At 63.0% G+C, this 26940-nt stretch overlaps 13 protein-coding genes across 13 annotated transcripts in view; 6 read left to right on the plus strand and 7 right to left on the minus strand.

The window, feature by feature from the left end:
* Positions 1-427: 427 nt before the first annotated feature.
* AMSG_03481 (uncharacterized protein) lies at positions 428-1868 on the plus strand (the record flags this gene model as incomplete). The annotated part of the gene is made up of 2 exons (XM_013904383.1): positions 428-1243; positions 1275-1868. The coding sequence occupies 2 exons, from the start codon at positions 428-430 to the stop codon at positions 1866-1868; spliced, it is 1410 nt and encodes a 469-aa protein (XP_013759837.1).
* Positions 1869-2373: 505 nt separating this feature from the next.
* Positions 2374-3096, minus strand: AMSG_03482 (mitogen-activated protein kinase 2; the record flags this gene model as incomplete). Its single annotated transcript, XM_013904384.1, has 1 exon — positions 2374-3096. One exon carries the CDS (start codon positions 3094-3096, stop codon positions 2374-2376), a length of 723 nt encoding a protein of 240 aa, XP_013759838.1.
* Positions 3097-3152: 56 nt separating this feature from the next.
* On the minus strand, positions 3153-4210 carry AMSG_03483 (uncharacterized protein; the record flags this gene model as incomplete). The annotated part of the gene is made up of 3 exons (XM_013904385.1): positions 4186-4210; positions 3800-3849; positions 3153-3608 (listed from the first exon to the last, which is right to left on the minus strand). The coding sequence occupies exons 1-3, from the start codon at positions 4199-4201 to the stop codon at positions 3153-3155; spliced, it is 522 nt and encodes a 173-aa protein (XP_013759839.1). The 5' UTR covers positions 4202-4210.
* Positions 4211-5341: 1131 nt separating this feature from the next.
* On the plus strand, positions 5342-8112 carry AMSG_03484 (uncharacterized protein; the record flags this gene model as incomplete). The annotated part of the gene is made up of 2 exons (XM_013904386.1): positions 5342-8055; positions 8094-8112. 2 exons carry the CDS (start codon positions 5342-5344, stop codon positions 8110-8112), a joined length of 2733 nt encoding a protein of 910 aa, XP_013759840.1.
* A 27-nt stretch (positions 8113-8139) lies between these two features.
* On the minus strand, positions 8140-9801 carry AMSG_03485 (GPI mannosyltransferase 3; the record flags this gene model as incomplete). The annotated part of the gene is made up of 1 exon (XM_013904387.1): positions 8140-9801. One exon carries the CDS (start codon positions 9799-9801, stop codon positions 8140-8142), a length of 1662 nt encoding a protein of 553 aa, XP_013759841.1.
* A 301-nt stretch (positions 9802-10102) lies between these two features.
* Positions 10103-11190, plus strand: AMSG_03486 (uncharacterized protein; the record flags this gene model as incomplete). Its single annotated transcript, XM_013904388.1, has 2 exons — positions 10103-10112; positions 10385-11190. 2 exons carry the CDS (start codon positions 10103-10105, stop codon positions 11131-11133), a joined length of 759 nt encoding a protein of 252 aa, XP_013759842.1. The 3' UTR covers positions 11134-11190.
* A 40-nt stretch (positions 11191-11230) lies between these two features.
* AMSG_03487 (adenylate kinase isoenzyme 1) lies at positions 11231-12036 on the minus strand (the record flags this gene model as incomplete). The annotated part of the gene is made up of 3 exons (XM_013904389.1): positions 11231-11323; positions 11365-11771; positions 11964-12036. The coding sequence occupies 3 exons, from the start codon at positions 12034-12036 to the stop codon at positions 11231-11233; spliced, it is 573 nt and encodes a 190-aa protein (XP_013759843.1).
* Positions 12037-12222: 186 nt separating this feature from the next.
* On the minus strand, positions 12223-13492 carry AMSG_03488 (uncharacterized protein; the record flags this gene model as incomplete). Its single annotated transcript, XM_013904390.1, has 2 exons — positions 12223-13132; positions 13177-13492. The coding sequence occupies 2 exons, from the start codon at positions 13490-13492 to the stop codon at positions 12285-12287; spliced, it is 1164 nt and encodes a 387-aa protein (XP_013759844.1). The 3' UTR covers positions 12223-12284.
* A 266-nt stretch (positions 13493-13758) lies between these two features.
* AMSG_03489 (uncharacterized protein) lies at positions 13759-14921 on the minus strand (the record flags this gene model as incomplete). The annotated part of the gene is made up of 1 exon (XM_013904391.1): positions 13759-14921. The coding sequence occupies one exon, from the start codon at positions 14919-14921 to the stop codon at positions 13833-13835; it is 1089 nt and encodes a 362-aa protein (XP_013759845.1). The 3' UTR covers positions 13759-13832.
* Positions 14922-15645: 724 nt separating this feature from the next.
* On the plus strand, positions 15646-17191 carry AMSG_03490 (malonyl-CoA decarboxylase; the record flags this gene model as incomplete). The annotated part of the gene is made up of 1 exon (XM_013904392.1): positions 15646-17191. Exon 1 carries the CDS (start codon positions 15794-15796, stop codon positions 17189-17191), a length of 1398 nt encoding a protein of 465 aa, XP_013759846.1. The 5' UTR covers positions 15646-15793.
* Positions 17192-17443: 252 nt separating this feature from the next.
* On the plus strand, positions 17444-20494 carry AMSG_03491 (uncharacterized protein; the record flags this gene model as incomplete). The annotated part of the gene is made up of 1 exon (XM_013904393.1): positions 17444-20494. The coding sequence occupies one exon, from the start codon at positions 17444-17446 to the stop codon at positions 20492-20494; it is 3051 nt and encodes a 1016-aa protein (XP_013759847.1).
* Positions 20495-20715: 221 nt separating this feature from the next.
* On the plus strand, positions 20716-24665 carry AMSG_03492 (leucine Rich Repeat family protein; the record flags this gene model as incomplete). Its single annotated transcript, XM_013904394.1, has 1 exon — positions 20716-24665. The coding sequence occupies one exon, from the start codon at positions 20716-20718 to the stop codon at positions 24646-24648; it is 3933 nt and encodes a 1310-aa protein (XP_013759848.1). The 3' UTR covers positions 24649-24665.
* Positions 24666-24673: 8 nt separating this feature from the next.
* AMSG_03493 (stage V sporulation protein K) overlaps positions 24674-26940 on the minus strand; it is a 2816-nt gene continuing 549 nt past the window's right edge. The window contains exon 2 of the mRNA XM_013904395.1: positions 24674-26669. Within this exon, the coding sequence (XP_013759849.1) occupies positions 24712-26669 (1958 nt within the window). The 3' untranslated portion in view covers positions 24674-24711. The remainder of the gene's footprint in view (positions 26670-26940) is intronic.

The raw sequence follows: 26940 nt of genomic DNA on the forward strand, positions 1-26940 counted from the left end.
CACCATCACCGCCACCGCCTCCCTCCCCACCACCGCCACCGCCACCTTTTGCGTCGCCCAATATCACTAGCTTCACGTTTTCAGACGTCACCCCGCACACCATGTTTCGCGCTCCGGCTGCCACATGCTCTCTTGCCCTCCCGATGGTCGGCGAGCTCGGCACACATGATATTGGCGAGCTGCTCAGCTACACTGGGTTTGCAGGAGTCAGCATCACCCGCTCAGTAATCGAGACTGCTGGCGAGCCAGTTTCGTGCTGCGCTTGTGTGGTCCCGGAGGAGATCCCGCACCTCATCCATGAAAACCGAGTAAATGCTCGATGTATCCACCATCACCGCCACCGCCTCCCTCCCCACCACCGCAACCGTCACCTTTTGTGCCAATCAATATCTCTCGCTTTACTTTCTCAGACGTCACCCCGCACACCATGTTTCGCGCTCCGGCTGCCACATGCTCTCTTGCCCTCCCGATGGTCGGCGAGCTCGGCACACATGATATTGGCGAGCTGCTCAGCTACACTGGGTTTGCAGGAGTCAGCATCACCCGCTCAGTAATCGAGACTGCTGGCGAGCCAGTTTCGTGCTGCGCTGTGGTGGTCCCGGAGGAGATCCCGCACCTCATCCATGAAAATACGGCAGCATGCCTCGCATTCAATGTAGGCGCTTCACTCGCGACCTCGTCGGACTGTACGGGCGCGACTGTGACAATCAACGCCCAGCCGCCGCTGTCAGCGACCAACGCAAGCAATCCCGCTTCGCAGCGCTTGGGCAAGGTCGGGATTGTGGAATGGGGTGAGGGCCTCTGCGTCGACGTCGGCTTTTCCAGCCCATCGTGCACCGTCCCGGACGACCACACTCTCTACGTGGCCCTTGACCCCTGGACCGACGCTTTCTGGCACGACTTTCACAACGGCTTTATGCGAACTTTCGGCACGCTCTACGAGCTCGACGATCCGTCATTGTTGCAATGTGACGACAGCTGGCCCGAGGTCTGTCGGGTCAACACGACTAAGGTCATCGTCGCCTACAGGGTCTCCACAAGCCCGAGTCATTCCGCCGGACCAAGCCTTCGCGGGCTGCTCGCACATCTGGCCGACGAGGTCATCGCAGAGCCGGATCCATCGCACTGCTATGCGCGGGTGGTTGCCGGTCCCGCCACTGCGCTTGATCTCAACGCTGGCGCTCGCTTCACACTCAAGTCGACGAAACTGCTCTCGTACTTTTCGCGCTGGTACTATTACGTCGTAACCGGTGAGCCACTCGATCCTGCGCTAGGCGACGACGCTCGGATCGCAGTCAGGTCTCGCAGTTCTTGATCTGGAGCGATTGGTCGAGCCGCGCACCGAGCATCGCGTGCTCATTATCTCGCGTCGAGGTGCTTCGCATGGGCGCAAGTGGGGTCCGGGTATTGAGGACGCAATGGTGGCCTGGCTCGAGAGCTCCGGAGTCTCGGTTGAAGCTGTTGACTTTGCGGCGATGTCTGTCGTGGAGGTCGCGGCTGCAGTTCGTCGGGCCACCGTCGTCATTGGCGTCTCGGGTGCGGGCATGATCAACATGATGTACGCGAGGCCAGACACAGTGCTCATCTACATCTACCCTGAGCGTGTCTTTGGTCATCTTGATCCGCTCAACAGCTCGGGCATTTACATCACGCTGGCGCGAATGCGGGGCGGCCAAGTCGTGGTGGTGCATGACCTTTCGGCCGGCCCGGATGCCGACAACTACCTCCCGCTCCCCATCGCGGCCAGTTTCTTCAAGATCGGCTTCGCCCTGGGCCTAGGCGGGCGCTTCCCGCCGCCGACGCTGGCCCCAGTTCCCTCGGTCTGGGATGGCCCATCGGCGGACGAGTACAAATACACCATCTTGTAGCTAGTCACGCTTTGATCCAAAAGATTAACTTGATCCTCGATGGTACATCTTCACCATGGAGCAGCTTGGCATCACTTGGCAGTGCAGTGGCGCGAGCAGTCTGCCCCCGTATGCCATCGGCGAGAACTCAGGTTTGGCGAGCGAGAACAGAACGAGGCATACCCGACCGTCACTCGCAACCAAGCATGCCGCGCGCGCGTTTGTTGGATCGCCCAAACACACACTGTGCTCCACGTGGAATCGCTCAATATTGAAACTGGTGTGTACGTTCTCCCTCCCAACCCATGCCTGAGCATGCGGCTGGGCCGCCTTTCCGTCGGCGAGAGCGAGTAGCGATGGCGGCTCCAGCCCATACCCAATCATCTGTATCAGCTCAGCATGGAGCGAGATCACTCCGACAGCCAAGGCTACGGCTAGCGGCGCGCGAGAGAAGTCGATAACTCGTTGAGGGAACACGCATCGGAAGACCACTAAATCGAAAGACCTTTACTGAGGTCGACGGCTGCTACTTGCCTTTGGACTTGCGACGCTTGCGCTTGTCATCGGTCGAGGGCGGCGGGGCGTCGTGGGTGTCGCGCCGACGCGACTTGTCTTTGTCCTTGTCCTTGGACTTGGACTTGTCCTTGGACTTGGACTTGTCCTTGTCCTTGGCCTTATCCTTGTCCTTGGCCTTCTCCTTACCCTTGTGGCGCGACGACTTGTGGCGCGACGACGACGACGACGCCGACGCTCCGTCCGGCCGTGACGACGACGAGCCGGCCGTTCGCTTCTTGGCCTTGGTGATCTCCTTGTACAGCTTGTCGCGGTACTCCTGGATCGAGTACTTGGTGTTGTCGTCGATGGGAATAACGATGTTGTGATCGAGCGTCGGCTCGTCGGCCTCGTTGTGGAAGCCGGCCACGTACGGGTGCTTGAGTGCGTTCTCGGCAGAAATGCGCGCGTTGGGGTTGAACTGCAGCAGCCGCCGCATGAGATCGAGCGCCTCGTACGGCGCACGCGGAAAGATGTCCGCCAGTGTCTTCTGTGGCACAGGCGGGAGCCGGTCAAGCATCGTCCGCGCAAATGGCGAGTCGATGGCGTCGAGGTCCTCCTGCGTCGGCCGTCCGATGACCTCCACAATCTTCGTCAGCTGGTTCATCGTCGACGAACCCGGGAACAGCGGCTTGCCGCCGAGTAGCTCGCCGAGGATGCACCCCAGCGACCACATGTCGACCCCAGACGTGTACATTGACGACCCGAGCAGGATCTCTGGCGCACGGTACCACCGCGTCGCCACATACACCGTCACACGTGCTGCGTCACGCCCTCGGACTCGGGCGTCGCCACAGACCGCGCGAGCCCAAAGTCGGCCACTTTGAGCGCGCACTCTGAGTTGAGGAGGAGGTTCGACGGTTTCATGTCGCGGTGAATGACGTTGCCAGAGTGCATGTACTTGAGCGCCTTCAGCAGCTGGTACATAAGATACTGCTTGTGGATCGGCTCGAGAATGTTGGCACGGATGACGGCGTGCAAGTCCGTCTCCATGTAGTCAAACACAAGGTAGATGTCGCGATCGTTGTCCGCCTTGAGCACGTTCGTCAGCCGGATGATGTTCTCATGCCCGCTGAGCTGTTGCAGGAACATGATCTCCCGGAAAGTCCGCTGCGCGTCCGTCGAGTTCTGGAAGGCGTCAAAGATCTTCTTCAGCGCAAGCGTTTTCTTCGTCTTACGGTCCACCACCTTCCACACAATCCCGTACGCCTACCCGCACCACATGCCATGCCCATGTCCCGTCAGTCTTACATACGCTGACCGCCCCCCGCCCCCCCTTTTTGCGTCTCCTCCCACCCCCCCCCCCCCTCTCTCTCTCTCTCCTCTCCTCACGGGCTCAGCCAGCCAAACGCCACAAATTCAGGCGCATGACGGCCATCCAGCGATGTCAGCCAACGTACCCCTTTTCCGAGCTTCTGGACTACGCTGTACTTGCGCAACACATGCTTGTCTGTCCCCCTCCATTGCCCACCAAGCCATACCAAGTGCCGTGAGTCCCTGCCTCTCTTCTCCCGCACTCTTCCTACCCCATGCGCCGCTGTTCCAGCCATGGGTAGCTGCGGGTCACGCTGCAAACTGGCCACCGAACAACCGCCGGCGAGTGCGAGCGACATGCCAACGCCACCTCTAACAAGTATGCCCTTCCTCACACACAGACATACACACACACATTCTCTCTCTCTCTCTCTTTGTCTCTGGGTGGCTGGCTGGATTTCCAGCTATCTTCTACCCCGCTCACGCTCACAAGTCCTACACCCCTCCACATCTGCTCCCACAGACAACGTACCGATATCCTCCGACATGGTGGCAAGTGGAGTGGCCCAGCCCTCCCGCAAAAACTGCTATCGAAAGCGCTTCGGCGAGCGAGGCAGCAGCGGGGAGACACCAACACGTTTAGCGTCACACTCACTCCAATCGATGGAACAGCAATGGCAAGGCCAACAGGTATTTATCAACGAGTAGAGCCTTTCCATCAACACCAATGGGGAGTGCACATTCCCCAAACTCCATGTCGCGTTGCTGATGGCGCCCGAGCAGATCAACTGCCCTCGCTCCATCGGTGGACAGATGCTCATCACACAGCCTCCTGTATGTGCTGCGCGAGTAGTCGGTTCTTGGCCCGCGCGTAGCACTGCCCATACTCTAACACCTGCAACCAAGCAGTGCGCGTCATCTCATGGAATGCACATCTTCTCGTATCGTCAAGCTGGTGCGTTGAAGAATGCCAAAAAGGTCGCAGACGGTACTGTGTCGCACCCGAGACACCGGCACGGGCACGTGCGGCGAGTGCCACAGCATAGGCCACAACTCGCCACACTTCTCGATCACGTGACCGCACATCAACCTTTTCTCGTTCTGCAGCTGACGTCGGTCCCCTTGTCGTCTGCTCGTCTGCCCTCATCTTCTCCTCAAGCCACCGAGCTCCGGCACCAGCTCCTACCCAAAGCGCCAGCTCTTGTCATCATGTCTGTCGCCACCGAGTTGAGCCGTTCGACGCTGGCAGCGGAGGCCGATGGAAGATGCAGACTCCATTGGGGGAAGCGCTCATACATCATTACGCACAACGCCACAACCACAACTCACCGGCGGCATCTAAGCTCGCGCTCGAGCCGCCCGCCGCCTTTCGCCCCGACAGCTCTCCGACGATGGGCTGTTCGAACAGCAGGGTCGTCTCGGTGAAGCCGTGCGGAAATCTCCTGTGCCTGGCAGGCATGTCGCTGACTGCGGACCAAGAGCAGTCGACGCACTACACGTGCTCGGCCTATTGCCTGGACGAGATCAAACCCCTTCTCCATTTCACTCCTTCGAAGCCGGTGTACTCGGGCCAATCGACTCGCATGTATCTCTCTTCTGCCTCATGGGTTGATCTTATGAAGACTGATATTGTGGACTACATGGGAAACATCCCCCCCCCCGTAAGCAAGCTCGAAATTCTCGGGCTCATGGCCAACAATCCGGAGATGGTCCTCAAGGTGATTGACCTGTCCAAGTGCTCGGCAACCAGCATGATTACCAAGGCCTTTCTGGACTGTCTCCACCCGTCTGATCTGGAAGGCAAGTTTATTAGTGGCGCCCTGGCCATGAAGGACAAGGACGAAATCAATGATGTAGACGACCTCATGGCAGTGGTTGTCTACGCACAACTTGCGTGGCTTTACCAGCGCAGCGGCGGCGCTGAAGCCCTGGCTGATCTCCGCAAGCTTGTGAAAGTGCTCGGAGATGCAGGGGCTGAGGCGGAGGCTGAAGGGGATACTTTTCTTTTCAACGAGCTGAGCCTGTTCCGCTGCATCATTGAGCTCGAGACGCAGGACTCGCCGGCGAGTATGGTGTCCACGGTTGAAGCTCTTCTGGACCTTGCGCTGAAGTACGGAACTTCTCTCAGTTTTGCTGCTGCTGCATCTGGGCTCATGCGCTTGTTCGACGCCGACATGGGCGGCGCCATCGATGAGATCGTGCTGGCTCCCCGCACCAACGGACGTGGCTCGAAGTTTACTCTGAAGCTCGCCCACTTTCTCGCTGTCGAGTCCAGTGCCTGCTATGCCCCCCCTTCAGCTGCTGGCACCATGTTCCTTGCACATGACGCGCTCTTTCGGATCGCAAAGAACTACGCGCGAGTTTGGTCTGCGCCGCCACCGGCGGTACTCTGCGTGACGTTGATGCAATGTGGAGTTGCTGCGTTCCAGACGTGCATGCGGTTCATGACACCAGAATTGGTGCCCCGCGCGCCAGTCTTGGAGAGCGCATCGTCGATGGTAGCGGCTTTGACGGCGCAGCTCGATGTGTTCCTGCTCAACATGTGCCACAACTCGACCCAGATGCTGACCTCTGTGCCTGACCCCAAGGTGTATGTGCTGGCCTGTAAGATCATCAACACTGGCTGTGGTATTCTGAAAGAGAGAATGTGCTCTCCGGCCGCTCGGCTCCAGTTCGCTGCCGCAGCAATGGCCGTGTCTTCGCTCGAGTCGATGATCGGTGGTGACCATCTCGGCGAGCACGAGCCGGAGACGTGGCTGAAGCGTGCGGCATGCGTCGTCAGAAACGTTGATGTCGCCAGCGCTGACCTTGCCCAGTTTGATGTCGTGGCCACCGCCGGCATGGGCGAGTACTTTGCTTCTCTTGAACCGGCATGCCTGCTTGCCACGGTCGAGGAACTGTTGGCTCGCGACGCCTCGCCGTTTGTCGCTTTTCTCACTGGCCTTCGACCCGATACTCTTGGCGAGTCTGCGAGCCGGTTGAGCGACGACGACGGCAGCGCCATTGCGCATTCCATGATGGCCAAGGCCGTTGCATCTGCTGCAGACAACGCTTCGCTCTCGAAATGGGATCGTCTTCGCATCTCTGTCGCGGCTGCCATGGTTGCTGCCTACAACGACGACTGCGAACGCGCCCATGAGCTTCTTCCCGAGCTGGATGTGGTCGCCACTGTCCGCGCTGGCCAGCCAGGCATTGTGCGGATGTGGCTGGTGGCGGCCGCCTTTCTCCGCGACTATGTCATTCCGGTCTCGTCGCGCCAAGTTGCCAACGCGCTCGAGGCTCTGACTGCGCTCGAGGCCGCGGCGATGAGCGACTGGATGGAAGCTGTGGCCAACAACGAGACCCACGTCTGCCCGGATCATACCTCGGGCTACGGGTTGCGGCTCCATTTTCGCCCGCTACGCCAACTCGACGCCCCGTGGCGCGCCTCGCAACTTCTTATGGCTGATCGTGAGGCTGCGCGGCAGACGGCGGTGAGCCAGCGCGGCCGCATGGCATTTTTGCGCAAGGTCGACGTCGGCCGCATGAGCAAGTCCGCAGGCTCGGGTATTGTAGTCCAGTTTGGTGTCTTGGGCCCTTCGACAGTACCCGAGATGCAGCACTTTGCCGAGGACGTGCTGCTTGCTGCAGTCTGGGCTGGTTCTGGAGAGCCGTGTCTGGCACGGGCCGAGATCGAGCCGGAGGCTCGTCAAGCCGAGCTCGGTGTCTTTTTGGAAGAAGTGTGGCAGCTGGTGGCTGACGTGGGTGGGACGAGCAGGTCGCGGGTTGTCCTGGTGCCGGATGGCTGGCTCGGCGAACACCCGCTCCACGCCGTACCCACCGAGTCGGGTCGGCTCATCGATCGTGTAGCGTCAGTATTCTACGCGACCACGCCGCAGCTCGATATCAAGAAGGGCAAGCGCAAGACGCCGCTAGTGACGCCGGCATTGGTCGCAGGCGAGGCGGACGAGACGGTTCTCGGCACGCTACTGGCAGTGGCAAGCATGTATGGTGGGAGTGTGGCCGAGCTCGGCAAGCCTCCCTTGCTGGAACCGTCCGAGTCGAAACAAACCATAACTGGTGTCATCCAGCTCAACCTCGAGGACATCAGTGGTCAGAGGCCGGAGCCAACAGTGGTGCTGCCGTGTGACGGTCCCCAGGGCGCGACCGAGATGAAGCTCTTCCCCGAGCTCATCAGCGGTCTGACCAAGAACAGGACTGCGCAGCTTGCCGCACTGGTCTCGCGACACGGGTTTGGCCTCACAAGAGTGATGGAGAGGCCGTGCGTGGTGCGGGCACTCTTGTCTAAAGCCGCCCGTGTGGTGATCGCGCCGCTCGGCGACGTGGCGTTGGCGTCGCAAGCCGCAGTCCTTGCGCAGTTGTTCGTGTTCCTCGCGAGCGAGCCGCTGCCCAGGAAGAACACGTTGCCTTCCCTCCTGCGGGCGGCGCAGGACGCCGCAGTGGCCGGAGGAGCGAGTGACGATGTCTACCGCCTCGCTTTGGTGGTTTAGGTGGCAGAGCGCTTCCACACAACGAGCTCGGATTGAACGCCGCGGTCAACTGCGAGATGAGCATGAAAGTGGCGAGCAGACTCGACGTAGCTCGCCGAGTCGAGCCATGGGCGGATGTGCGGCTCGATCGATGCAAAGGCGACAACGAGTGCGCCGGGGGAGTCATCAATGCTGTCGCCGTGTTGCTCGAGCCAATGTGCGGGATCCAAGGCAAAGGCCTCGGCTTCGTCGACGTAGGAGGCAAAGTCGAGGACACCACGGGTGCGATAGGCGTCTTCGGCAAATGGCGGCGAACAGTCGAGGAACCGAAGCGTGAGATTGGGTGCGTGGACAAACGAGTGGAACGGGGTGGCGTGGCAAGGGGTGAGAAAGGTGACCGACGGCGGCGGGTGTGGCCCGTGAGCGCGGGCCTGGATGTCCCACATGACATCGATGGCGCCACGCTGGTGAACAAAGCAGGTGTATGCGGTGAGGACGACAGCAGCGATCGCCACAAGGCCGATGAGCGACGCTGCTGCCCAGCGCTTGGTGCGGGTGGCGCCAGCGACTGCCGCCGAGTAGAGGCCGATGGCCCCGGCGGTGGTGCGGACGTGAAAGACGGCGAGGAGTGGATACAGAAAGCGGGACTCTTTGTGGCCAAGCAGCGAGTAGACACCAAGCGCGGCTGCCAGGACGACATCCAGCTGGCGGAGCGCGGCGGCAGCGCCCGCCACCGGGCCGCAGAGCCACGAAGCGAGAAAGAGAACGAGCGCCGGTCCGAGTAGCTCGGGCACACCGGCAGTCAGGTACCAGTGCCACGGATGAGTGCCGTAGAAGGCGGCCACCGAGTGAGCGAGGTTGAACGAGACAAAGTTGAGCGGTGCAAGGGTCCACGCGCAGTAGAGCGCAGAGTCAATGGCCACAAGCAGTGCCACGGCTCCCAACGCGGCGGGCAGCAGTACACTCAGTGTGTAGTGCGCGAGCGCAGAGGAGAAGAGGCCACGGCCGCCTGCGGCTGCGGCGACTTGGACGAGAGTGGCAGTGTAGAGCGCGGCAAAGATGACGGCGGCAGTGGGGCGGAGCGCAACGGCGGCGGCCATGCACCCGGCGCTTTGGAGGATACAGCGGCGAAGCGTAGCCCGATCGGCTTGTGGGAGCGAGGCTGGGTCAGCAGCGAGGAGCGATGCGCTGCTCCCGGACGCCGGCCAAGCAAGGAGGGCGGCAGCGACCGGGAGCGCGGCCATCGTCGACGAGAGAGTTCGCGTCCCGCAAAAGGCAGCGTACCATGATCCCAGCTGGACTGCGGCAGCAGCGGGGAAGACAAGCTTGCCGCGCGGGAGGCGGGCGATGACGAGGCGGACAACGAGCACATCAGTTGCGGCCTGAACAAGGGCTTGGAGCAGTCGCGGAGCATAAATGACTGCGGCGGGAGTGTCTGCACCGATGGCGGCGAGCAGCGCGTAGAGAGCAGCAAAGATGGCTGGGTGCAGATGCGAGCGCAGGCGGGCAGTGGACCACTCCCAGGTGGTGTGTCCGTAGCCAAAGACCAGGGCATGGGCCACCTCTGGTCCCTGCCAGTACTCGTCAGGCGCAAAGTAGGTAGCAAGGGTGAGGGCGAGGGCCAGGCGCAGGAGGCAAGCCCCAGCCAGTAGTTGTGCATCTCGACTGAGGCCGACCATAGTGGGGAGGGGGGGGGGGGCGCCTGTGGGAGGTGGATCGTGGGGGTGGACATTGGCGATGAGTCGAGTCGCTGTCTGCTGTCGGTGCGGGTGATGGGCGAGTGACTGGCCAACCGGGTGTGGTCTGGCCGTTCTGGTCTGGCCATGGGCGAATGGCGCCATTCGCCATGCGGCAGACCGACCACGAGGCAGGAGGCTGAGTGGAGGGAGGGGGTGACACACTCCACTGACACTCTGGCAGAGTACGTAGACATGTGTAGTGGGGATAGAGGATGTTGTGGATGGAGGTGGAGGTGGGAGAATGTCGGCTGGTCTCTCTCCCTCTCTCTTTCTCTCTCTCTCTCTCTCTCTGTGGTGGCTCGGCTGTGCTGGCTGTCTCCGCCCTCGCTCTCCCTGTCGCCGTTGCTGCTACCGGCCGTATGAAGGAAGGCGAGAAGGCGGGTGGCAGGTGGCGGGAGGCAGGTGGCAGTGGAGGGAAGAAGGGAAGGGAGGGGAAAGGGAAGGGAAGGGAAGGGAAGGGAAGGGTGGGTGTGGGGAAGGGTGGGAGGGGTGGCTCATGGGTGATGGGTGCTTTGGGGCGCAGTGGTCTCGAGAAAGACAAAGGCGTCGTCCAAGACAGAGCCGACGACGGCCAAGTTCTGGGAGGTGGAGCAGGCGAGTCCGTACGAGAAGAAGTCATCGCGGAAGGCATCGACCAAGAGCTCGACCAAGAAGAAGAGCTCGGCCAAGAAGAGCCCGGCTAAGAGCAAGGCGTCGGCCAAGAAGGGCAAAGCTGCGTCGCCGGCGCCGACTCGCGCGTCGTCGCGCAGGTCAAAGGCCACGCCGCGCGCACAGGCGGCAAAGGCCGCTGCAGAGCCCGAAAAGACCAAGAAGGCCGCGTCCAAGAAGAAGAAGGCTGCATCCAAGAAGGCTGCGCCCAAGAAGGCCGCGTCCAAGAAGAAGGCTGCGCCCAAGAAGGCGTCGACCCGGTCGTCCCGCCGGTCGGCGTCGCGCAAGGCGGACGCCGATGCCACCAGTGAGAAACCCGCCAAGTCGGCCAACAAGCGCAAGCGGTCGGCCCGTGCCGCTACTGTCGATGACGACGAAAAGAAGTCCGCCGCCAAGGGCCGCAGCTCCAAGAAGGCCAAGTCGCTCTCCGAGCCGCCGGCTGGCAGCAACGACCTCGTCGCCGCACGCATCGAGAGCTATGAGGAGCGCGACGGCGTCATTTACGAGCTTGTCCGCTGGGAGGACAACGGTGAACTGGCATCGATCCCTGCGCCGGACCAGGAGGCCGCCCGCGTCGAATTTGCCGAGCAGAACACGTCCAAGTCGTCGTGCGTCATCTCGTAGCTCTGCGCCTGTCCCACATGGCGTCACTCCCGGGTAAATGACACAGTATCTCACAGACCAAGGCAGTTTAGCACCCCAGTGAAACGGGCGAGCAGACCTACGCCGAGGTCGAGGCAAACTTGGCGCGGACGTCAGCAAAGACCTCGTCGACGGTCCGGGTCGAGTCGATCTCGTGGCAGCGGGACTGGGCCTTGAGGGCGTCGATGACGGCATGGAGGTCTCGTGGAAGACGCGGAAGCGCTTCTTGATGGCCTCGATGTTGTCGTCGACGCGGCCGGACGTCTTGCCGCGCTCCAGCAGGCGCTGCTCGAGCACATCCTCGGTGCACTTGAAGTAGAGGCAGAACTGGGCGGGGACAACCGTGGCCTCAAAGGCCTCAAACTGGTCGACGGCGCGCGGGAAGCCATCGATGAGGTAGCCAGCCGGGTTGGCCGCCGACTCCATGGCGGTCTTCAGCAGGCCGATGGTGATCTCCATCGGCACAATGAGTCCGTTCTTGATGTAGTCGTTGATGAGCTCGGCTGCCTCGGAGCCAGAATCACGCTCTGCCCGGAGCAGGTCGCCCGCCGACAGATGGGTAAAGCCAAACTCCTCGACGAGCTTGGCGCACTGGGTGCCCTTGCCCGCACCGGGGCCGCCTACCACACCATGGCAGCAATATAAAATACACGCCGAGTGAGAGTGAGTAAGATAGTGAGTGAGGGATGGAGGGATGGAGGGAGAGTGCGTGGGTCTGTGTATGCTCCTCCGTCCACCAGGTTGCCTGGCTCGGGCTCATACCCCCCCCACCCCCCCCCCCCCAGCACCCGCACCCGCACCCGCATACATACCGAGGACAAAGTAGGCCTTGGCCTGGGAAACGTCGAACGAAGCCATGATGATTGAGCGGAGGGTACTGCGCATGCAAGTGGGGTGGTGGGGTGGTAGGAGTGGGGCATGTGGGCTTGGGTTGACGGGGAGGGGTTGGCGGGCAAACTGCTGTGCCAACAGAGACGATGAAGGCGAGTCGGGGAAAACAGACTTGGGCGAACAGAGGCAACGTTACTGGCTGCTTGATAGCATGGTGCAATAGGGAGGGGGGGGTGGATACGGGAGAAGGAGATGGTGTTATCATTGCTATCGTCGCGGTCGCAACCGTCATCGCCACCACTTCAGGTCGTCACGATTGGATGCACCATGTTGATGGCCATGGAGAGCGGGATAGCAAGAAGGAGGTAGAGCAACCAGCAGACGACGTTGGTGGCGACAAAGATGGTGGTAAACTTGGTCACGTACGCCTTGGGATTCCGCCATTTGAGGATAAGCGGGCGGGTCGTGGGGCCGATGAGTGCGCCTTGGCTGGTGCCGACCGCCACCCGCGCCGCGTCCTCGATCCGCGACCGTGTTAGGCCTGACGCCACGTATCCACCACTGTAGTCGACAGCAAGGTCGGAGAACTTACTTGCAACGACCCAGACGTTGACCGGGCCGATAGGGCGGGTGCCGTTGGCGGCGTCGACCGCGGCGCGCGAGACGAGCGGCGCCACAAGAATCGGCTGCTCGCCGCCGGTCGAGCGGGTGAACTCGGTGAGGAGTACCGCATCGGTAAAGGTGAACGCCTTGGCGTTGCCGTACGCGTCGACGTTGTCGACAGAAATGTCGTATGCCACCCGGTTGTTGATGCTCACGTCCCACACTACCGGCCACACAAAGCCCGAGACGCAAACCGCGGTCGCCAGCGCGAGCGAGAGCACGCCAACAACCACAAGGTAGGTGATGCGATCGGCAAACTCGTCGGGCCGATTCTGCATGTACCGGAAAAAGTAGAACGAGGCCGCAAGGCCTGGAACCAGCCACCAGTACACCATCGCCACCATAAGAACATTGCCGAGGTACGAGGCGTGAGCCACAACGAGCGCGATGACCTCGATCACCGCGGCCACAACCGCCACAAAAGCCACGTACGACACGTTTGAAACACCACCGCGGCGATGCCGGGCGGAATCACTGGCGCACGGCGCTGTGCCACAGGGCGTCCTGTATACGGCGAGCGCGCCACTGGACGAGGTGCTGCGGCCTCCTCGTCGGCCACCGACGCCGTCGATCCGAGCAGCGACTTGGCGGCCGAGTGCGCAGTCTCGTCATCGCCGTCCAACGACGACGCCGTCAGCGCCGACGAGCAGGAGTCCGAGCATGTGCCCAAGCCCTCACCCGACGCCGAACTCGAGCTTGCGCGCCGGGTCGGCACGCTGCGCGCTGTCGTCGTCACGCTGTTCTGCGCCTCGAGTCGCTTCACCAGTGCCGTGAGCTCATCGATCCGTTGCTCGGCGGCGGCGAGGCGGCGGGTGGCATCGGCGGTGCCATTGTCGGGAGACTCCATTGTTTCGGGACGGGATGGTCGGAGTGATGCTGCCAAGAGTGGGCTGGGTTGGGGGGCCGGGGTGCGTGCGCGGGATAGAAAATGGGGCTTCTTTTGTAGCCGCTGGCAAGCAATTTGCTCGTGGTTCTCAGAACCAAGACGCAGGTTGGGCCGAGGCGCATGTGCGGACGAGGAGAAGAGGGGACGGAGCAAATGGAAGCAGTTGGAGGTGTGGGAATAGAAAGACCAGTGATGCAGTCGGTCGTGGTCAAAGCGGGGAGTGCGCGGCAGGGATCGACAGTTTATGGTTGCAGGCGGGCGCCGCACCGCGCGATGCAAAGGGAGGAGGACGGAGAGTACATCACTGGTGGAACGGGACGAGGCGGATGCGGCTCGGGTCTGATGGGTGCTTCTCGATGGCGCCAGCACGGAGGAGGAGCTCGATGTATGGCTCATACATGGAGGACTCGATCGGGATGTAGGCCGACGAGAGCGAGTCGTCCATGGTGGCGGCGAGGAGCTGGGCGAGCGTATCTTCGAGCGAGTCCCAGTAGCCGGCGACCTCGGGCCGGACAACAGGCGGATAGGCCTTGGCCACAAAGTCCTTGAGCGACTCGCCGAGCCACGAGGTGTAGCCCTTGAGGGCGCGCTCCTTGGCGGCGAGATCGAGTTCGCGCTGCTGGACAAGCTCGGCCACGTCGTCGTCGTTGAGGCTCACGCCGCCAGCCGCCGCGTCAAGGACGCCGCCAAGACCTTCAGGCAGGAGCGCCATCTTGCCCTCGAGCTGGGCCTGCAGGGCGCGGCCGACGGCTCGACGTTCCTCAAGGATGCCGCGCTGGAGCAGGACCTCATCGTCGAGGGAGGCGAGCCGGGCATTGAGCACATTGGCGGTGATGTCCAGCTCCTCCACGAGGCCCTCGAGCATGGCGAGCATGGCGACGCGGGTCTCGGCTAGCGAGCGCCGCTTGCCGCGGTTGTCCGGAGGCGCGTCGAGGATGGCGCGGGCGGTGTCGAGCTCGCGCTGCAGCAGTGTCGCCTCCAACAGGAGCTGCATCACCATCGGCGCCGCCCACGGCGCCGACGACGGTGCCAGCGGATCCAATGCATCCTTTAGGCCTGGCGCCACCGCCGGCGCGAGCACCTCCTTGCCCTTTGCCGCCGCAAAGCTCGCGGCATCGTCCTTCAGCGCCGCCGACAGCGCCGCAATCCGAGCACGGACCTCCTCCAATGCCTTTCGCACCGGATGGTTCTCACCAGACGTTGCACTCGCACCTGATGCCACCGACCCAGTCCTCACCGCACCCGCGCCGTCGTCCTCGCTCTCGCTCTCGCGCCTTGCCGCCGTCGTTGCCGCCCGGCTGCCGACATGCTTGGCGGCAAGTGCCATGTGCCGGGCCCGGGCCGCAAGGTCCAGAGCTGCTGCATGGGTCGTGTGGTAGGTCGCTGCCATGACTACACGTGTGAGAGAAGAGGTAAAGTGGACTGTACTGCCAGTCGTAGGTGCTGCCGGAGAGTTGGCAGGAGGAGGAGGGGGGGGGGGGGGGCGCGGGCGGGAAGCGCACCGAGTGTAAGGGAGATGGACGTCCGAACCCAAGAGGGGGGAGATCGATGACAACAAGCGCTTGTGAGCAAATGGGTGGAAGTGTGTTTATGAACACATGCTGCAAGCGGGGGTGATCAGCATGGGCATGGCAATGATAGCAGCTGTAATAGTCGCGAGGTAGAATCACCAGACTCGAGTCGACCACCAACAGAGTGTCCGCCAACCACCTCCTCCACCGCCTCCCCCCACCTTGATGATTGATGGCTATGGCCATGGCCATGGCCACACCACTTCCTCCCATGTTGAGACTAGCTCACTGGCATGGTCTGGTGTCGCTAGCTGGCCGCGCCACCTTTGCTGCGGTGGCTGCTCGAGCCGCTACGGCCACTACGGCCGAGGCTGGTGGTCGTGGTCGTCGCTCCCGGGGTGGAGCAGAGGCTGTCGCGGGTGAAGGTGTGGACGAAGCAGGTTGCAGCGAGCAGGACAAGGTGACCGAGCCGGTGGTGGTCGAGCAGAGTGTGGGTGGACCGGGTGGAGCCGCCGGAGTGGGTGCGGCAGAGCACGGCTTGCCGGACCATGTGCGGGTGACGCCGACGACAAGCCGGGCCGGCCAGTCAGCCTTCCGTAGGTACTGGGACTCGCTGTCGTCGTACATTACGGCGGGAAGGGCGCGGGCGCGGGCGGGCGCAGATGCTGGTACACAAGGGGATGCCGATACCGGGGCGGGGCAGCGGGAGGGTGGGCCGGTGAGCGATCGCCGCGCGCCCGATGAAGCCGAGATGGCAACGCGGCTGGCGGCGGTGGCATCGGTAGCGCCGGAGGAGCGCAAAGGCGATCTGCAGGCGCAGGTGGCGGCGCGCGAGCTCGCCGAGGCGTATCACAGCTACGGGGTGGCAGGCAAGGCGTGGTTCCTTGCCACACTGGCAAGCGAGTACGGCACGTCCGGTTCGCGGGTCTACGACGCCATCACCGGGTGGCGGTCGGCGACCGTGTCTGGGACTGGCCCACGCGAGGACCGCTACTTTAAGGCTGAGCGTGCGCTGCGCGAGAGCTTGGTTCCGGGCTATGACCGGCTCTTTGCGCTTCTCCGGCAGCAGCCGGGTGGGATGAAGTTTGTTGTCGATCTTCGGCGCGACGTCCGCTCGCTCCTCCGCGCACCGCCGGAGAAGGCCGGCGGCCTGGTGGCTGCCACCCGCGCCGACCTCGCGGCGCTCGACAAGTACATGCACTCGGTGCTCTCGTCATGGTTTGCAGTCGGTGCCCTCGACCTCGCGTCGATCACATGGGACACGCCGGCATCGACGCTCGAGAAGATCATGGACTACGAGCGTGTCCACCGCATGGATGGATGGGAGGACCTGAAGCAGCGCCTCGGCCCAGGCCGTCGCTGCTACGCCTTTTTCCATCCGGCCATGCCCGATGAGCCGCTCATCTTTGTCGAAGTCGCGCTCCTCCGCAGCATGGCGTCGTCGATCCAGGACGTGCTCTCCGAGGTCCCTACCCTCGCCGACGAAGAGGCCTCGTCGACCGCCATTTTTTACTCCATCTCAGCAACCCAGGCTGGACTGGCCCAGATCGAGCTCGGTAACTTTCTCATCAAGCGTGTGGTCAATGCCCTCCTCGCCGAGTCGTCGTCCCCGGCGTACTTTGCCACGCTCTCGCCCATCCCGGGCTTTTCTTCGTGGCTCGCCTCCTCGCACGCTGCCGGCGAGCTCGAGGCCATGCTCCCGCCGCTCGGTGCCGTCGCGCTGGCCACGCTTGACGAAACACTCGAGGCCGCGCCGCGCTCGCTCGGCGACGCACTCATGGCGCACCTCGCCTCGCCCGACTGGCACAAGTCGCCCGCCATCGCCGACGCACTGCAGGCCACGCTTCTCCCACTCTGCGCCCGTTATCTGACCTCGGTCCGGCCGCCGCGCGCCGGCGAGCCCGCGGCCTCGGCCCTTGACCCCGTCGCCAACTTTCATCTCCGCAACGGCGCCCGCGTCGAGCGAATCAACTGGCTCGGCGACTCTTCGCCGCGCGGCCTCCGCCAGTCGGCCGGCCTCATGGTCAACTACCGCTACTCGCTCCGCTACATCGACGAGAACAACTACCGCTACGCCAACGAGGGCGCCATCACCGTCTCGCCGGCCATTGCCGACATCCTTTCCACTGTCACATCATCACCACTGTAGCCAACACCAGCAACACCACCGCCACCAGTCACACAAAGCTTGTCGACACTCTCAGCCTCACCCGGTCACTCAAATTTTCAACATTTTTGCAAATCGGCCGCCAACCGCCACCCGCCACCCGCCACCCCCGCACCCCACACACTCGGCACCACCCACCACACAACTCTCCCCCCTCCCCCCTCTTCCACCTACCCGGACACCGTTGCCCCTCACTCTCTTTCCCCCTCCCCCTTCTCTCTCCTGCCGCTCATCATGAACTCGAAGCGGTCTATCGGCTTCCTCTCCGAGCTGGTCTTTGGCGCCACCGAGGCAGAGTCCGAGCCTTGGCCCGAGGCTGAGCTCTCGTTTGGTGGTGATCTCTCGGTCATTGCGCCCGACACTGTGACGGCTGCTCCTGCCGAGCTCGACGAGCTGCATGGAGCCATTGCCGCCCAGATGGAGGCACTCCGTTCCGAGCTCTACGACTCGGCCCCGCTGACCCGCTCGGCCTCGGCCTCGGCCTCGGACTCGGACTCGGGCTCCGAGTCAGAGCCCGAGTCTGACGACGCCGCGCTCGCTGCCACACCCGACCGCAGCAACCGGCTCCCTGAAGAGGGTGACTACTCGATTGTGTACAAGGGCTGCGAGGCCGACAAGATCCAGTTTTTCCGCAATGTGGCGCCTGTCTCTCCGGCGTCCGACGCCTCTTCCGATGTCTCGTCGTCGACGGCCTCCTCGTCCATGGCCTCCTCGCCGTCGGCCGCAGACTCGGCGTCGTACGGCTACGACTCGGTTGGCCTTGAGGCCTCGATCATGCGCGGCCGCGCGCTCGAACAGCCGCTCGACTCGGATTCGGTCGCCTCGACCCGGTTCCAGGACGTCGCCCTCGCCCTGCCCGCCTCCCATCCTGCCGACGTCGACGAGACCGAGGAGGAGAGTGAGTCCGACGACGACGCCGAAGCGTGCGATGGTGATGACGACGTCATGTATCTTCTCTCGCGCGCGTCCAAGCTCCATGCCGCCGTCCGCGACACTGACTTTACGCCGTCCAAGACCAAGATGCGCGAGAGCCTGCGCTCGCGCCCGGCCTCGCTCCGCAAGGCCCCGCTCGACTTTGCCTCGTCCGACGAGGTCATGGAGTTGCAAATGCTGGAAGACGCCGTCTCGCAGCTCTCCAAGGAGGTCAAGACCGCGTCCAAGCGCGAGCAGGAGTCGATCTCGGCCGAGGCCCAGGCCGAAATCACCTCACTCCGTTCGCAGCTCTTTGAGGCCCGCAAAGACCTCGCCGACCGCCGCAAGTCGCGCGCTGCCCGCAACGAAGAGCTTGTCTCGCTTCGCGCTACAGTCTCCCAGCTCAAGTCGACCCTCAAGTCGCGCGAGCTCCGCTCGCTCACGGCTGAGATGGAAGCCAAGCAGGGCTGGGTCGGCTCGGTCTCGGGCATGACCGGCTCGGTCTCCAAGCTCATGCAGACGGCACAGGCCAACATTGCGTCGCTTGAAGAGCAGATCGAGACCGTCAAGAGCCAGAAGGAGCGCGAGAAGCTAGAAATCGTGGTCGAGCAGATGCGCCTCGAGCGCGAGCGTGCCGATCTCCAAACCCGCATGGAGTCCACGGTTTCCGAGCTTGGCACCAAAAACGCCGAGCTCGCCCGCAAGGCCGACGAGCTCGAGGCTCGCAACCGCAACCTTGAGCGCCAGCATCTCGAAGTCGAGAAAGAGCTCCGCGAGCAGCTTGCCGACCTTTACACCGAGCGCTCGCGCGCGCTTGACACCGTCGCCGCCCTCGAGTCCAAGCTCTCCAAGACGTCGCAGGCTTGGGACCTGCAGCGAGTCCGTCTCGAGACGCAAATCACTGAGCTGCAGACCCAGCTCGAGGTGCTTCGCCTCAAAAAGTCCAACATGGAGCAGGTCTACACCCGCCAGCTGACCGAGACCTCCACCGCAGCCGAGTCGGCCCAGTCTATGACTCGCGAGCTGCAGGACGAGAACAATGCGCTCGCCGACGCGCTCCTCGCCTCGGCTCGCGACCAGGTCATCAAGGCCACCGAGGCTGCCGAGGCTGTCGCCGAAGTTGAGGCCCTCCGCGCCCAGCTCGCCGCCAAGGAGACCGAGCTTGTTGCCCAGATTGCCGCCCTTGAGGCCCAGCTTCAGTCTGCCGACAACGCCATTGTCCGCCTCGAGTCGCAGGCGTCTTCCGCCCAGAACGAGGCCTCGGCCACCATTGCTGAGCTGGAGGCACAGATCACCATGCTCCAAGAGGCGCTCGACGAGAAGGAGGCCGCCGAGGCCGCGCAGGCCGCGCACATCCGTGCGCTCCTCGCTGAGCTTCAGTGCAACGCCGCCCTTGCCGATCAGCCGGGCGCCGAGCTGGACGACCAGCTCCTCTCGTCAGCCAAGCACCACATCAAGGTTGCCATGGAGCGGGCCAAGACCGAGCACGCCCTCTCCAAGCGCGACCGCATGATCGAGGCGCTCCGCAACCAGCTCGACGAGGTCACCTCGCGCTACGCCACCGAGCGCGCGGTCATCCAGGCTGGTATGGACTCGATGCGCGCCACCCTGCTGCAGTACGCCCGCGACGCCGCTGCCGCGCAGAGCGAGCACAAGGCGGAGCTCTCTGAGGCCCTCGAAGCCAAGGCCAAGCTCGAGTCGCACGTTGAGCACCTCAAGGCCAAGGTCTCGCGGGTCCGCCGCCAGTCGTCGGCGCTCGACGCCTCGAACGCGCTCGACGCCTACCACCAGGTTGTCGCCAAGGAGCGCATTCATGCCGAGCTTGTTGGCGCCCCGTCGTCGCCGCTCCGCGGCTCGCCCATGCGCAACCGCATGATGGCCGCCCGCGCCGCCGCCGCGCCCGCCACGCCCAACAACGAGAACGTCTTTGTCGTCGCCGGCTCGCCAGGCATCCGCACCCCTGCCTCAGCCTCTAAGCGCCATACACCGTCGCGGGCGGCTGCCTCGCCGCTCACCCCGTCGCAGGCAAACAACCTCGCCTGGTACGACGCCCGCCTCGAGCTGCAGAAGGCCGCCCTGCAGGACGCCATCAACCAGCGCTACGCTTCGGGCCTTTCGCCGCTCCGCAAGCCGACCCCGTCGCGTGCGCCTGCGTCGTCTGCCTCGTCCTCCTCGTTCTCCTCACTCGCCACCGACTCGGCCGTCAGCTCGTACTCGCCGGCCTCGACCGCGTCATCGCCGGCTAACAACTCGGCCTCGTACTCGCCATACTCGCCGTACTCGCCGTACTCGCTGGCGTCGTCGTCATACGCCGCAGCCAGCTTTGGTTACGGTCGTCCGCCGTTTGCTCCTCGCATCCTCGGCCAGTGGTGAGGACATCATTGACCACGTGTAAACTCAAACCATGCGTATAGGACTGCAATCAGAGGGAAGGGAGGGAGGGGCGAGGGAGGGTTGCGACAGTTAGCTCGCGCCGTAGGCAAAAATATTTCCTGCCAGTCACGTTGTGGCAATATTGAGATTGGCAGGGAAAAAGCCCCGCACGGCGGGCTCGCTTGCAGAGTCTCACTCGGACCGAGACCGCACTCGACAGCATGCCGCCACACCTCGGTGCAGGCACGCTCTTGTGTCTTTTTGCCTTAGCTGTTGCGGCGGCGGCGGTAAGTGTGCCTGCGGCTGAGCTTGCGGCGCTCAACGCGCTCTACGAGGCCACCAACGGGCCGACCTGGGCCGACTCGCGGGGTTGGAATGATGGCGACGCGTGCGCAGCTGTCGGCGTTACATGTTCAACAAACGTAACAGCCGGCACTGCCCATGTCGTTGCCATCGAGCTCTCCGGCAACAAGCTCTCCGGCACGCTTCCGGCGAGTGGGTGGGACCTTCCAGAGCTACGCATCCTCGACTTGTCCGACAACCTTATTGGCGGTACTGTCCCGGTGAGCTGGGGAGAGTCTCTGCAGGCGCTCGAGGAGCTCAACCTAGGCGGCGAGCGACTGCTGAGCCTTGCCGCCCACGAAGGGCTCGGTCCCAATTATCGTTATTTTACATCCATCAAGGTCTACTCGTCGAACCCTCTCACCGGCACCCTTCCGCCTGAGTGGGGCAAGCTGAGCAAGTTGGTTATGCTCTCGCTCGCCACCGGCGGAACTGCCCAAGGCGCCGGCTTTGTCGGCAGCATTCCCGACGAGTGGATCGGCATGCGCTCGCTCGTCTACATCAACATTGCTCACTCGGGCCTTGGTGGCGACGTCCTCGCTCCGGTCCTTGCCCGCATCAATGGCCTTCGCTACGTCAATGCGCGGTTCTGTGGCTTCAAGTCCATCCCGCGTGAGTTTGTCGGCTCCACCATCTCCCAGCTCGAGCTGACCGGCAATCCCATGTCCGGCTTTGAGTTTCCCACCTGGCTCTCCGAATGGAGCGCGCTTGAGGAGTTTGCGCTCAACATCTGCAACATCACGGGTACGCTCCCGGCTAGCCTCGGCGAAATGACCCAGCTCACCCGCGTGGTCATCGGCAGCGCGCCGCACTTGCATGGCGTCATTTCGCCGACATGGGGCAACTTGGTCAACATGCGCGGCCTGTTCATTTACCAGATTGGCCTCACCGGCACCATTCCGCCCGAGCTCGGTGCATGGACAAAAATCGAGCGGCTGGTCCTCGCCGAGACAGGCCTCACTGGTACCATCCCGCCCGAGCTCGGCCAGATGTCGGCCGCGTCGTACGTCCTCCTCAACCGCAACAAGCTCTCGGGTACCCTGCCGCGCGAGCTCGAGCACATGACTGCGCTCGCAGACCTCGCCGTCCACTCCAACAATCTGTCTGGCACCATTCCGCCTTCCTGGGGCACCAACATGGTCAACCTCGTCAACCTGCGTGCGTTTGACAATTCCCTCTCCGGTACTCTCCCGCCCGGCTTTCCGGCGCTGGAAATTGTGGACGTCCACAACAACAACTTGCAAGGCCATCTCGACATTCTCTGCAACAAAGCCAAGCTCGGCATCGTCGACGTCTCGTCAAATGGACTCTCATCGTTCCCGGACTGTAAGACCTGTATCGGCGAAGTCGACATCAGCAACAACGCATTTGTCGGCCAGCTGCCCACCATGGAGCACGTGTCTTGCCTCACCAAGTTGAGTGCTTCCCACAACATGTTCTCCTCCTCGAGTCTGCCAAGCTCCTGGTCGCGCCTCAACACCACGCTCGCCCACCTCGACTTGTCGTACAACAATCTCGCCGGTGCTGTCTCAAACTACCTCATCCGCATCAAGTATGGCAACTCGCTCGGGTACATCGACCTCTCCCACAACAAGCTATCCGGCCAGATCCAGCAGACTGTATTCTCGCATGTCGACGCTTCGTTCCTTCAAGGCCTCGTCCGGCTGTACGTCAACGACAACAACATTGTTGGCTCAGTTCCCGGCCTGCTTGAGCGCCTGCCGCTCCTCCACGAGGTCGACCTCTCCAACAACAACTTTACCGGCTCGGCAAGCCCGATGACCGAGGACGCTATCGCCAATGCTGACCTGCGAGGCAACCCCGGGCTTCGCGAGCCCGACGGCATTTCGCTCCCGGTCAACGTCATCGCCCACTATCCACTGGTCCAGCCGAGCGTCGAGCTCAACTACCGGTGTCCGACGCTTACCGATACTGTGACCCAGCGGGTCCGGCTTGACCTCGACGCCCACTACTACGGCGCCTCGCTCTGTGAGTGTCTGCCGGGCTACCATGGGTCGAACGGTGACTGCTTGTCGTGCACCCACCTCGGGCCGGCCGTCACCTGCGAAGGCGGCCAGGTCGTGCTCAACCAACGCGGCCTTGGGCTGTACGATGTGTACGCCGCCAATGTAACCATCAACCCCAACTACTTTCGGGTCGGCACCGCGCCGTCGGGCGACCCGCTCATCGACCCGTGCTACCGGCTCTCGTCGGACGAAACGTCGTGCAACCCGGCCGGGGCCCACCCGGCAGTGTGCGCCGTCGGCTATGAGGACCGACTCTGCTCGCGATGCTCGGCCGGGTACTTTCCGCAGGGCCGACGGTGTCGCAAGTGCCCGCGCATCCTGCCCGAGCTCATGGCGGTGGCGTACTCGGTCAGCTTCTGTGTGTGGTACGCCATCAACCAGACCGGCAGGCGGTCTGCCGTCCTCACGCCGCTCGTCAAGTCACTGTTCATTTTCATGCAGACCTCGGCGCTCATCTTTGCGCGGTCGTCGGCGTTCTTCTGGCCGTCGTCGATTCTCTCGTTCTTTTCGATCTCGTTTGGCTGGACCGCTGTCTCGACCAACGTCCTCACCTGCCTTGTCTCCAGCACTGCCGCGTGGGAGACATCGTTTGTCTTTTCGACACTCATTGTTCCTGGTCTGGGCCTCTTTTGTCTGCTCGCCTACGGCCTGCTCGCTTCCATCTCGCGGTGCACCCGTTCGGGCTTGCTCGGCAAGGACGAGCAGCACTGGCGGTACGGCGGGATCCGGTCCATGCTCGCCATCCTCAACCTCATGTACATGCCGATCACCGTCGGCATGCTCATTGTCCTTCCGTGCGAGTCGTCGGCCGACGGCAGAAAATACCTTTGGGCCGCGCCGTGGATCGAGTGCAGCTCGTCGAACACAACTTGGGTCAACCTGGTCGTTGTTGGCTCGGTCTTCTCTGCTCTCTATGGCCTTGGCGTCCCGGTCATGTTCCTCGCCATGATGCGGGCGCGGAGCAAGACGCTGGAGCGGCTGGCTGCCGCTGGGCTTGTCGAAGTCGACGGCCACTGGCTCCAGTGGTTCTACGCCGGGTACCGCCCAGGCGCGGCGTGGTACGAGTTTGTCATCATGGGCCGCCGGCTGGCCATTGCGGTTGTCGCGGTCATTCCCTCGTCGTCACCCATTGTGCCGCTCGGGTTTTTCATGACTCTCGTCGTTGCTCTCTTCATGCACATCTACCGCCAGCCGTTCCTCTACCAGCCGCTCAACCGGCTCGAGCTCCTCACACTCGTTCAGCTCTTCCTCACCTTTGTCATCGGGCAGATTTTCTCGTCGCGGACCCACGAGAGCTCCCTGCCGTCGTCGTCGATCTACCTCGAAGCGACGGTCGTTGTGAGCAACGCCGGTGTTGTCATTCTCTATCTCATTGCAATTGTCGTGGCAGTCAAGCGCCGCGTCCGCGCCCGGAAATCACACGGCAAGGCTAGGCGCGCGGACGAGCTGCCGCTCTGCGAAGCGCCTGCGCTCTCGGCGCCGATCAAGATCCCGCCGCTGCCGCTGCAGACCATCCTCAAGCCCGCGCCACTGGTGCTGCCGCCGCTGCGCGTGCCCGGCCCCACGCCAAGCTTGGAAACAATCATCGACGTCGACTCATACTCGTCGTCGGGATGGTACACCGCCACCGGGTCTGAGGAGGAGGAGCAAGCCGAGTGCTACGAGCCCGAGCCGCCTGCCCTCGAAGCCGAGATTCGGGCCTTTGTTCGCGCGCACAGCGCCGGCGACGAGACCGATGAAGCCCTGGTGGCGTCACTCTTAGCTGTCTGGAATGCGCCCAAGTAAAGAGGACGCAAACGCAAGCGGAGGAGAGGAGGAGGGTACACAAGTTCAATAACGCCGCAGCTCTCATCCCCACCAGGCCTCCTTGAGCTTGACGGCGCCCTGGGCAAAGTCGTCGGTGGTAAGCGTGACGAGTGTGTCGATAGAGCCCGAGTCAAGGTCGAGGCGCATGTTGAGATGCTCAATAGCATTGTCGACGAGGCGCGACGAGAGGCCGCCGTTGTGCTTGGAGCGCTCGGTCGGCGAAAAGGCCGACGAAATGATGGGCGCGAGCTCGGTCTCAACGCCAGGAGCGAGCTTGAAGTTCTTGGAGGCGACCTTCTGGATGACGATCTGAACAAGCTCGTCCACCGAGTAGTCGGCAAAGTCAAAGGTGTACGAGATGCGGCGCGAGAGGCCGGGGTTGACCGACTTGAACTCAGTCATCTCGTCGGCGTAGCCGGCAAAGATAAAGATGATGCGCTCGTCGCCAGGGTTCTGGCGAGTCATCTCGGTCATAAGCGTCTCGATGGCTTCCTTTCCAAAATCCTTCTTGCCGCCCGAGCTCAGCCGGTAGGCCTCGTCGATGAAGAGCACGCCACCTGCGGCGCGCTGGATGACGGCCTTGGTCTGGATGGCGGTCTGTCCGATGTAGCCGGCGACGAGGTCCTCGCGCGAGACCTCGACAAAGACATCGCGCGAGATGAGGCCAATCTTGAAGAAGAGTGCGGCGAGGAGGCGGGCAACGGTGGTCTTTCCGGTTCCAGGGTTGCCAATGAGCACCATGTGATGGTCAGCCTTGGCGGTGACGGTGACACCGGCCAGCCGGCGGCGCTCGTTGAGCCGAATGGCCTTGAGCATGCGGCGCATCTGCTCCTTGACCTGCGAGAGGCCGACAATCTGGGCAAGCTGCGATTCGAGGTACTCGGAGATCTCATCGCGCGGGCCGTTGTCGACCTTCTCAAAGACCTGGGTGAGGAGCACGGCAACCGGATCGCTGGCGTCGGCAGCGGCGTGGGTTTCCCGGAGCGCGGCGAGGCCAGGCCAAGCCCGGATCCGCTGCAGCGCCTTGATGGATGCAGTAAGGATGGAGAGCATGTTGCCGGCGAGGACCTGGAGCTCCTCAATGGCCGACGCGTCGGCAAGAAGGCCGAGCATCGACTCGATGCCAGCACCGGCGACAAAGGCGTCGTCAAAGCCGGCGACGGCCCGAGCCTTGAGGGCGAGCAGCGTCTCGAGCGTGTGCGAGGCCGCGGTTGTGTTGTTCTCGCGGAGCGCGTCCGGCAGCTGGGCGACAAGCGCCTCCACCACTGTCGACGCTGTCTTGGGGTTCTTCTCTGCCAGATACTCGACAGCCGAGTGGAGCATGCCATGGAAGAGGTCCTTGGTAGTGGCCTCGTCCGAGTTGGTGGAAACGAGCGAAATGTTGTGCAGGGCAACGAGGGCCTGAAGCTCGGCCTTGGCCTTGGACTCGACACGGTGTTGCTTCTCCATCTCTAGGAACTGCTTGTAGATCGACGCGTTGTCCTTCTTGAGCTTTTCATACTCTTCCGCGTCGACAGTGACCGTCGAGCCCGAAGGCGACGGGCCGTCGGGCTTGGACGCTGCCGCCGGCGGCGGTGCCCCGTTCTCGAGGTTGTTGCGCCGAGCGCGGAGGACCTCGATCTGCGACGGGCCCGCACGCGACGGATCAGCACCGCCAGCGCCGACATGCGAGGTCGGCCGCGAGCCCGGTGCCGGGCCGGCCTCGACCATGCCCTTGGCCGAGTACCCGATGATGAGCTTGGTCTCGCCATCGCCAAGCGTGATGACGTCGCCGTCCTGCAGCAGCGTCTCGGCCTGGGACTGAACCCGGCGCTTGTTCAGGAACGTGCCGTACCGCGAGACATCCTCCAGTGTGAGCAACGGTGGGTCTTCTGCCACAGGCGACTCGGTGGCGCGGAGGTTGAGATGATGGCGCGAGACGGAGCCGTCGTCGATGAGCACATCACAGTCGACCCGACCAGCCTTGTACATCTTGCCCGGCTTGACCCAGAACAGCTGCGCTGTCCTCGTTCAATGCATCATCAAGTGAGTGGCAGAAGCAAGTCAGGGAAGGTGGTGGTGGTGGTCATGGTCATGGTGGTGGTCATGGTGGTGGTGGTAAAAGTCAAATTTTGCGCATAACGGGCGACGCTGTCACTCACGCGCCAAAACAGAGAAGCATGCCGGTGGCAGGCCAAGTGGGATGGGGGTGGGGGTGGGATGGAGATAGAATATAAAGAGGGGAAAGGGGGAGAGGGGGTGCAGATGGGGAAGATGAAGATGAAGAGGAGA

This window comes from Thecamonas trahens, assembly GCF_000142905.1.
Source record: "Thecamonas trahens ATCC 50062 unplaced genomic scaffold supercont1.13, whole genome shotgun sequence".
Lineage (NCBI taxonomy): Eukaryota > Apusomonadida > Apusomonadidae > Thecamonas > Thecamonas trahens.